The following is a 10,714-nucleotide window of genomic DNA, read 5'->3' as shown; positions in this document are numbered from 1 at the left end:
TGCTCAACTTCACATTTCTAAGATCAGGTTGCACCGACAACTATGACGAAGTATCTTACAGGATTTAATACGTTTTAATAATCTGAAATTCTCAGCCTCAAAATCATAACTACGTCCAGCACTTAAGTGATGGGTCTCACGTGTTCTCAGCGTGTTGGCACTGAATCGGTGCAGGAATTCTGCAATAATTGTTGCACTAGCGTTTCCTCCCTTACGTGAAAGGCTTTGATGCATGCTTTATCCCTTCTGGCTGTCTAAAAGCTCAACAATAAAAAAAACACAGGCCCATATTTACAGATATGCTTATCACAGGATTGGGGTAAACTGTCTATTTTTTGTTGCTAAGCCAGCCTGTCTGACTGCATGGATCAACAAAATGCAGGAGGGTTTCAGTACATAATCATTATACCTGCTATTCTACAAAGGTGAAGTTGAAAATGATCTCATTTAGGCCCCCTAAGTGTGCAAGGAAATACTGATAGATTTTCTGTGAAGTTTGACAGACTGTTCTCATCCACGCACTCTTCAGTTTGCCCGTGCGAATGCAATCATACCATTATGATGATTCCAAGACAAACAGTGGACAAATAATGCAATTCAATGCAACATCAGTGCAGTAAATTAGTACTTTTGTGAACCTTTTTAAGCGTCTGTTTTTAAAGAGTGTCGGACAACTCTCTACCCTCAAGCTGTTTCTGTTACTGTCCCCGTTTGTTCACCTGGCGGACAAGTGTAGGCGCCTGTGTGAATGTGGTTTCCTGATATCAACGAATCCGGTCGCAGATCTTCATCTGTGTTCCTTTCTGTGAATCAGTTCAAACCATTGTGAAACCCCACACTCAGACTGTCCTTGTTTTAACACAAATTGTGTTTCTAAAAAGCCTTTGAACCAAATGAATGTCGAGTTTTCAAATCAGAATTGGATCAAGGAGCAAATATGATGAAATATTTTGATTTATTTGATTATTTCTGAGGCTTCTGAAATGTCCCAAACTCACTTTATAGAGAAGTATAGACTAAATGGTCTGTGGTTTCCTGTTCTTTTCTGTATGCAGTGCTCTAAACTACATTTTAGCGTGTCACTAACATATTTCCACAACATACCATGCTGTCAGCACTATACTATGAATGAATGTACAACGGGCCAATGTATTGTTTTTCACAGCCTACCTGCATGAGATTGGGTAAAGAAATATTCTTCCTACATGTTTTTTTTTTGTTGTTGTTGTTGTTGTTTGTGTTTTTTATTTAGTCTGCTAAGCAGCCATACAGATGTTTTTAAATGAATGCCTTAAGTTTGCTCCCTGTAGGAACAGTTTCTATGAGTTCACCCTCACAATAACCTACGTTTTTATTATTTATAAATGTATATCGTGTTTTGTTTTCTGGCTCCCTGGTCACAGAGTAAAGGTTTCTGACTGACTGGTCATCTGAGTGTTCTGTGAAGATGTACAAATAAATTTGTTAAACATTCACCCGGCCGTGTTTGCTCTTGCACTGTCCCTTATTGCAGTTTGACTGTACAGCATAGCTCTTTACAAAATCTTGATTTAATGAGCAATATAATGTGTAATTTACCATTATAGCATTTTGGAACGTTTAAATTCTTTATTTTGTTTTATTTTCTGTTCTTTCCTTCCTGAAAAGGGAATTTTTTTTCCTGGAGAAGACCATCATGTACTAATGTCACAGGAAAACAGCATAGCATTTTTTTATTATTATTTCACACATTTGTTCCATTTGTTTCAGCCCAACTGGGTCAATGAATCTGATTGTTTATTCCTTTAAAAAAAAAACACATCAGCAAGACTGGAAAGATCATTTGGGTCAATGAAAGTGACGTTGTTAAGTGAAGTCATGGGACACCATGTCAGGAGGAAACACAGTGTGATCTTCTGATGAAACAGAGCTGAATATTGTTTGTCCATGTGGAAGTAGGTGATTACGGGAACTGTTCACACAAAGGGACACATTGAAAAGAATTATTAATGAGCTGCATTTATAGTCACATAAAACCAGCACACGGAACAAAGCTTTATTTTATTTTCTTGCAGATTTTTCCCTTTGAGAATTTTTTTCTCACATTAATGGACACTGAGGCCACTCATTACTTTGATTTACTCAAAGCAAACTGACCAGCAATTAATGTGGTACCAGTATAGAGCTCTGTCATCGTTGCAGTCCTTCTCTTAAGTGCTTTCTGAGTAGATACAGGGTAAAAAAAAAACGGGTTGCTCTCTCTTTTTTTCCCCCAATGTGGTTATTTAATTAACTTAACCATTTTGCTTTTATATAGTTTTAAATCTGCATAACAACTCCCAAATATGTTCCTTCACATATATAATGGAGGACTAGTCTACAAAACAAAAACAAATCTTTGGGAGAGGGTGACAAGTGAGATTATTTTTATTATAAATGTGGTTCCCTTAAGGAAAGGTTTATCCCAGCAGGTCTACATCACTGAAGGCCCCGTCCGCTGAAGGCTGTGGGGAGGCTGCCTCTACGGTGGCCATCGTAGGAGCGTCAGGCGTGTCAAGATGGTTTGGATTGAAAGGTTTCCAGGGCTTGGACGGGCAGTGGAAGGGGCTGTCGTTCACAGCGTCTGAGGCCACATCAGGGGAGGCGGACGCTTTAGTGGTGGTGGAGTCCTCCTCAGAAGATTCTTCTTTGGCTGCCGCTTTGGTTGGGGTTGATTTGGTGGTGGAGGCAACGTCATACAGAAGATTCCTGAGTGGAGACCAGCCAGGAGGACGGCGCCTGGTGAACATCTGTAGAAAAGAATACAGATTGTTTGATTTTTTATTTTAGAGTGAAGTCTTGTGTAGCCTTCCTTGTAGGATTACAACAAAAAATATGTTATCAGGACATCTGATTGGTCCTTTTTTCCTCAATTTCTATGCAAAATTGTTCCAACATAATCCTTTTGTAACATTCTGTAACACCTTCCTTGTAAATAATTTCAATTTCCAAACCTCAAAGCGCTATCTATTCATCTATTGTATCCTTTTTTATACTTTATTTCATTGTGTAGTACTACTCCGATCTGACCTTTCAACATGTTGGCTTTTGTTTGGAACATAAGTTAATGTCTGCATTTAACTTTCAACATAATATAGCAATCCAACATTTTAGCAAAATAAAGTCCTTCAAATTTACTCTCAGCTATTGATTCTTCACTCCAAGCTGAACTATTACAGAAAATGGAGTAAAACCTTTCTTTTTGTCAGAATTCATAAGGGTTGCAGTGGCATTAAAGTCAGAGAAAGAGGCCCATGATGGGAAAGTTAGCGACTGGCTAGGCGAGGTCAACTGAAGACCCAGATATTAAAGGAGACTTATGCTCGATTCCAGCTCTATATTCTTAATCTGAGACTCCATTAGCTTAGATCTGCATGATTCACTCTTTAAAAAACATGCTTATTTATCTCATGCAGCCCCTCAGTTTATCCTCTGTCTGAAACAAGCCATATCTCACACTCACTGATCACAAATGCAAACAACTTGTATAACTTTATTCTCTGATTTTGGTGAAACTAGATAATATTTTATTGGATAAAATATTTTATGGATTTCCCTGTCCCATGATGTCTGATATCTCTACCTTTGCCATCCTATTAGGTAACTTTGGCAGGACTATGAGCTCAGAGTATCTCTGGTACAGGAGCTATGGACTGCCAGGAGTGCCAGTGCCTTGAGCTCCCAGTTCATTAGCATCAACTAGTGGTTAACCAATAGCTACAAGTAAATGTCAGTAAATCCCAGAGAGTTGAGGCAAAGAAGTCACAGGACTTACTTTTCCTCAAAACTTTCTGCATATGAAATTCGAAGGGTTTGGTCCTGACTCCTGAGCAGAGCAGTCAACTTAGACAGACTGAGTGGGTCCCTGTACATTGTGGGCGAGCTCAGCCCTGCTCCAGAGCAGATAACCATATAAAGAAATCTTTATATGGTTGTTTAGACCTCTTCTGACTTTATTGTATTTCTAAAAGAGGCTAAATGCTGAAAAGTTGGTCTCACCTCGGGCAGTGCCCCTGGTGCACACTCCATCTGGGCCTCTGGGGGCTCAAGTCTCCACGGTGCTATATCCACTGTAGAGTTACAGTTGGCAAACTCCTGCACACACAAATACACACAGAGAGAGAGACACATCAGAGGGCGGTGCTACGAAGCGAGGTGACTGGCTTATCCAGGTAACTTCAGGAATAACTCTGTGACCTCAGGTGTAACTTCCAGGTTCACTCGTACTACAAAAGTGTCCGTATTTATAAAGTTAGATTAGTCCATTCTTTAAACTCCTCATATCCTGATATTATCATTGTACATCCTCCTGGGCACGAACTATCATGAAAAAACTCTTCCTGCGCTACTGAACACGCCCGTTTTATGTGAACGTGCACAACTTCAGATTAGGTTGATACCCACTCAACTAACTAACATCTTAGTCCCTGTCATAGTACCATTTAATACCACTGTAGGCAATCAGTCAGTTTGTCAACCCGGACTTTCCTTGATAACCCCGAGTTAAATCTGAGTAGGTTCAACTCCCTTCGCAGTTACAGCCTTCAGGTCAATAAGCCTGGAAAAGATAACATTATGTCAGTGGTAATATGTGTTTTGCTTTCATGTTTACCACATTATTTTCATCAGGGACACACAGCTCGTTCAGGTCTTTGTGTTCATCCTTGGCGCAAGTGGTCTTCCTCATATCAAATCTCAGCTTGAACCTGAAGCCTGCGACCACCTGCAGGCACACACACAGCAGAGAAAGAAGTGTAGTAAGTTTTCTCTACCTGACATTCCTCCCACTTCCTCTCCCTTCATATCACCCAGTCTCTACCTGTCTGGTGGCGTGGCTGATACTGTGCAGGGTGAACAGGTGAGTAGAGTCGGAGACGGAGTTATACTTGGCGATGGAGACAGAAAGAGGACTCCTAAGGTCCTCTGAGTTGTCATCAATCTCTACGGGACAGCCCAGACAGGAAGCTTTCTCTGGAACGATGTGATCATCTGGAGAGGAGAAAGATTGGAAAAAGAAAGAATGAAGCAGAGATAAAGTAAGAATGTTAGAAATTTGTCTTATTCCACACAGGGAAAATACTAAATAAACAACATGGAAATATTGAAGAAAACACTGGCCCTCATTTCCCATCACTGCTACTGCATGATACTGTTACTTTTGCTGCTAGGAAACCGATTAACACAGATTTATTAGGTACTTTCCATTAAGAGATAACTAAAACATTATAAACTGATACAAATAGCCCTTGAGATTCAAATACATTTTATGATAAGAGACAATAAATGAGGTTAAAATCAACACAATCATATCAATTAAAATCTTTATATAAATGAATTTAGGAAAGTCTCATCGCCAATCTTCCTCTGAGTAGTAGCAACTATATTGTGTAGCTGATGGGAGACAGTGTCTTTCTTGCTTTAAGGGTCATGTATAATAAGGTCTGCTGTATTCTTATTTAACAAGAGTGCTTCACCAATTTAGCACTCCTGTAATATTGCCGCACTCATGATGGACAGTTTGAAAGAAAGGATCAAAGTAATTGCAAAAGAACCAGAGATATTGCCTTTTTTATTCTGTGTTTTCTTTTTCCTTGTAAAAACTTGGAGCCTACATTACCCACAATCCAGCTTGACCACTGACAGTCAGAGATTTGGGATGTTTCGTTTCAAACTAGTATCACTAGTGGCACAAATGTGGCTGAATAAATCAGACTTTATACAGCTTTTTTCACAGATGCAGTAGTTTTCCCCTGGACAGACTTTGATGTGTAAAACCTCTTTAACTTTAGAAATCTGTTGCTCATCCAATTATTAATTTGCAGATATGTTTAAAGCATTAGAGTCAGCAGGCGCGACTGAAATGTAAAAACCAGTATCATCAGCGTATGTGTGACAATTGATGTTGTTATGTTGTAAAATAATATTAGGACTATACATTTATTGATATGCGCGGGAAATCTAGGTAAATACTAGCTTTATTATTGAAGGTAGAAAGTGTTTGTGCTTCATCCAGCCTGTTTACTTAATCTATTCCAACTCTATACATGTTTCTAAACAAGTTTCAAACCACACAACCTTTAAGGCCAGACTGAAGCAGGCAAACTTTAATTTAATTGTCCAAGCGGAGACTCAAAAAGTTGCAAAACATTTTGGATAGAGAAAGCATAGAATCTATTTACTGTGAGCTGGTTAGGCAAACAGATTAAAGTCTAGACTGTCACTGCCTTTTATGGTGAGATAAGTTAATATCGTGCTTTCCCTATCTGTTGATATATTACACAATCAGCCCCCCCTCTGTTTCCCCTGCGCCCACCAGTGCACATTTTCCTCAATGACTCACTGTTTTATTAATGAGAAATATGCTCTCTTCTGATAAACAGAGTCACGGTGGACTAAATCAATACACTGGAGATTCGTGCTGCAAGAAAAGTCTCCATATGTGATCAAATTAGGCTTGGAAGATCTAAAAAACAGTTTTTTCTTTTATCGGATTAGATTTGAAAATTCCCCCATTAGAGGCTTCACATGACAAGAGAAGTAAGACATTGATTCAGTGGTTAATGTTGTACAAAAGAGGTCCCAATTTTTAAAAGCTTTTAAAAATAATTTTGCTTATTGAGAATATTTTCAGAGATTTTCATTTTAAATTCTGTTAAAGTTTCTGGTAAAGCATCACTTGTCCCTTAAGAGTCCCAAGTTATTTCACAGAGCAGAAAACATGAGATGAGCCAAGTGAAAGGCTTTCTCTTGAGACTTTCTGACATTTTGGTAATATTTTGATGCGTTAGATGAAAAGATTGATGCCACGCTCATGTCTTAATATAAAGCTGCAGTCAGCTTAGCACAAAGACGGGAAAAAAAGAGGAAACAGCTACCCTGGCTCTGTTTGAAGGCAACAAAAGCTGATTAAAGCTTTCTAATTAACATGCTTTATCTATTTTGTTAAATCTGTATAAAGGAGGTTACAATTGGGTTGGGCTTGGAACAGTTGCCAGGCAACCAGCAGACACTCCAGGAAGTAAAACCACAACTTGATGTTTATACACTTTAGTTTTAAGCAAGATATAAGGTGCTAATTAGTAAGCTTTAGAGCAGCCAACAGAGCCAGGCTAGCTGTTTCCCTTTGTTTCTAGTCTTTATGCTAAGCTAAGCTAACTGTCTGCTGGCTTCATCCCACAGACATAACAGTGGTATCAATCTTCTCATCTGGCACCCTGCAAGAAATACAAAATGTTGAACTATTTCTTTGAGAAAAATGTTTCACTGCACTTGCAGCTAATTCTGCGTGTTGCACTATTTAAAAAAAAACAACCATCTGATTCTGGGTTTAAAATTCATTCATTCACTCACTGAGCTGGCAATCCACCTGTCTAGTGTCTGCTTCAGTCTCTGTCATGTAGACCGTGGCATTGCATGACACCGGACTCTGGAGGAATAAACAGGATAATCGTGTCAGGATTATAATTTGTGTTAATTATGCTGTATAATTCAAACCTGTATATCAATTATTGCAACTTTAAGCAACACAATCTGTGTCTCACAGGATCTTTGTTTAGTATTTACATAAGAGATTATACGCATGGGCAGATAGTTGCAGTCTGTCCAGGGTTTGTTGCTCCCAGCTGGACAGTCACTCCTCCTGCTGGTGAACTGCAGTGAGTACACCGAGTCTGAGCCATTCTCCGACTGTAGACACACACACACACACACACACACACACACACACACACACACACACACACACACACACACACAGTCAATGTGTAACAGAGTTCAAAGTAAACATGTTTTCTTAGAATTTCTTGGTGAACATCCCACAGCTTTAATTCCTCTTGTTTCATCACCAGTTTAAGCTTTGAAATGTAATGTGTGGATTCACATCTGACTATTTAGCACTGAAAGAATTTAGTTTTGAATTATAAATGAACTAATGTTGATGACTTTTAAAATACTGGCACATTACATTTATTTTATGCAATTTCAGATGAAAAAATACTGTGTTGTTCTTTTTATGCACACGTTTGTGCACTATATTTGTCTCAGAGGTACTGTATTACTCTATTATTGTATTTAATTAAATCAATGAATGAGGCTTTTATGCTATCTTTTATTATGTTAATTACTCACCTTTACTTGATGTCTTGTTTAATTAACTATTAATTAATATCATTTAAAAGGTGCTATTATTATTATTATTATTATTATTATTATATTATTATTGAGGCTTTACAGGCAAAACATACAACAACCTCATAAAATCGTATGTATTGACGTAGTATAAATATATGTTTATCATATTTTATATACTGTAAGCATATTATATATATATATTGAGCAGCAAGAATCAAAATGTTTATTTTTTGTACAGAATATTTGAGTCTCCTTTGACTGATGATACTTCCATTAAAGGGAACCTCACTAACTTCTTCTGTAGTACTGGATACTTTCTGTCATATATTAGTTCCCCTTTTACAGGTATGACAAACAATGCATCAATAAAGCAGGTCAGGTGAATATGCTTTATGGAACCACTGTACCTTGCTGGCTGTCAGTATCTGAAACAGGGCCAGCTTGTGTCCGGTGGTCAACCTCTCGTTGAACTTGTGCACAGCGCTGTTGACCGCCTTCTCTACAGAGGGGTCGTCGCAGAAGATCAGGACGCCGGGCTGGACCTCCACTGTCTCCTGGAGGAGGAGAGTGATAAAAACAGAAGGAAATGCATTTCTGATGCACAAAATGGACTTTTCTCCAATCTTTACTTTCTTGTGAAATGCTAATGACCTTAATTTAACATATACAGCATGTGACAAACAAACAAAGTAATTTTACTCAGATAAACATGTGTGCTATTTGTAATTTACCTGAGTATTTCCATGTTATGCTACTTTATATCTTTACCTTTCTTACATTTACCTGACAGCTTTAGTTACTAGTTAGTAATAGTAAAACATATGATAATCTCAGGAATCTGATGCTTTGCTATAGATTAAAGTACCCAAACACATAAATTAACAACAACATTAAAATACTTTTTACATGTTAATGTATTAGTAATGAAGGGGAGGCAAGTTGTACATGGTAAGTGTACCAGAGGGTACAAGTATATAAATATATAATATATACAATAGTCATAGTTAATATGATAATCTGACAGTGAACATTATGAGTACTTCTACTACACATTTTTAATAATTCTGTTTCTTAACTTGCATGACTTTTACCTCTAATGGAGTACTTTTATAGTGTGATATAACTACTTATACTTTACTGAATACTTCTTCTACCACTGTTATAAGCCATAGCATAGCATAATTCATCTGTTCTCACAGTATAAACCACGTTTAATGCCAGAAAACCAGTTGGAAGTTATTATTACTCCTCACCTGCCCAAAGACCGAGCTGTGGAGGCACAGCAGGCCCAACAAACACAGCACCACTCCGCTCCTCATTGTCTGATTCTGATGGATGCTTGACTCCAATCTGCTGCAAGGACAATACATGGTAAATATCACCAGATTATGAAAACCTTCAGCCCCAGTTTATCAATAATAAATGTCCAAAATGACCTCCTAACCCTGGAAATTTCTTACCTTGTGGCTTTAAATGGTCATTTCCATGCTTTACAAACAACAACACATCTATAATTTAAAGAATTATTAATACAGCACTTACAGTTTCTGCAGGTGGAGGCCTGCCGTCGATCCTTCCGGGCTTGAAGCGTTAAAAAAAACTTGACTCCTCTCCACACAGGGATGGACGACTGAGCGAAGTTCTCCTGAAACTGTAGGTGGAAAGCCTGAGAAAGATGATGACACACTGATAGACACATACACAGAGGACAGGAGGGCAGAGAGGACACACACACACACACACACACACACACACACACACACACACACACACACACAATGCTCAAAACGCTCAGTAGGCTAAAGGAGAGTAAATGTTTGCTCTTTTATTTGCCTACCTCCTACCTGTCGAGTCAATACAACAGTCATTTTCAGAGAGAGAAGAGAGCATGGAGATATGCTTTCTTCTTTAATTAGTGACTTAAAAAGAGCAAACACTCTCCTACCTCAACACACACATTCTCACAAATAAAATCCTCATAAAGTAGAGTTGTTTTTCACTGACTGAGTGGTAGCAAAAAATCTTTAACTGTACGTGTTTAGGGGGCCGCTGTGTGTGCGTGTAGGTGTGTGTTTTGTGTGTTTTAGCTGGTACTTTGTCCCTGTCGACCTTTATCCTATACCACTCTGATTTCCCCACTGCTCCTCTGTGAAATGAGGTGAAATGCGCTCAGATGTTGCACTCCATATAGGTGTATCATACAGACATTGCGTTTGCGTTGTCTGTGTGCATTCACTGTACAGTATCACACCAAGTTCACCAAGTACAACAAGGTCAACTTACCTGCCAACTGATGACAACATGCCCAAATCTTCCCCGTGTCCCTGGTTGATGTTACACTTAAGGGACCTGTTTAGCTGTATCACGTCCAGCTCTGTAGTGATAGATGCAAAAAGTCTGGTCCTTACATATATTTTTGAGACTGTAAAGAGATAATAATTGTGATTGTGTAAAAATATAGACAAGAGCTGATTTTTGAGAGCATGATTCTGCCCTCTTGTGGTTACACATGCACCAAGAAAGCTACAAGTAAAAACCCTTAGGGGTAAAATCTGAGGGAGCACGA

General features: G+C 38.5%; 1 protein-coding gene across 4 annotated transcripts; it reads right to left on the bottom strand.

The window, feature by feature from the left end:
- Positions 1–1,686: 1,686 nt before the first annotated feature.
- On the bottom strand, positions 1,687–10,466 carry kng1 (kininogen 1). 4 transcript variants are annotated; one of them, XM_051376232.1, is made up of 10 exons: positions 10,432–10,466; positions 9,691–9,834; positions 9,402–9,501; positions 8,556–8,702; positions 7,582–7,704; positions 7,369–7,444; positions 4,838–5,007; positions 4,631–4,741; positions 4,018–4,113; positions 1,687–2,768 (listed from the first exon to the last, which is right to left on the bottom strand). In XM_051376232.1, the coding sequence occupies exons 1-10, from the start codon at positions 10,449–10,451 to the stop codon at positions 2,439–2,441; spliced, it is 1,317 nt and encodes a 438-aa protein (XP_051232192.1). In that variant the 5' UTR covers positions 10,452–10,466; the 3' UTR covers positions 1,687–2,438. The 4 variants fall into 4 exon arrangements, with proteins under 4 accessions (XP_051232192.1, XP_051232191.1, XP_051232189.1 ...); XM_051376231.1 differs by lacking the exon at positions 10,432–10,466 and adding an exon at positions 10,094–10,122; XM_051376229.1 differs by lacking the exon at positions 10,432–10,466 and adding an exon at positions 9,986–10,053.
- Between the last annotated feature and the right edge of the window lie 248 nt (positions 10,467–10,714).

Source organism: Dicentrarchus labrax, unplaced genomic scaffold, assembly GCF_905237075.1.
Source record: "Dicentrarchus labrax unplaced genomic scaffold, dlabrax2021, whole genome shotgun sequence".
In the NCBI taxonomy this organism is placed as follows: Eukaryota; Metazoa; Chordata; class Actinopteri; family Moronidae; genus Dicentrarchus; species Dicentrarchus labrax.
Note: the sequence above shows the minus strand (reverse complement) of the source record. Positions and strands in the feature narration are given on the sequence as shown.

Coding starts and splice junctions, on each gene's coding strand:
- kng1 (XM_051376229.1), bottom strand. CDS start 10,038: ATGCTCTCTTCTCTCTCTGAAAATGACTGTTGTATTGACTCGACAGGT. Junction 9,835..9,985: donor ATTGACTCGACAGGTAGGAG/GTAGGCAAATAA, acceptor TGTGTCTATCAG/TGTGTCATCATCTTTCTCAG. Junction 4,742..4,837: donor TCAGCCACGCCACCAGACAG/GTAGAGACTGGG, acceptor GTGTGCCTGCAG/GTGGTCGCAGGCTTCAGGTT.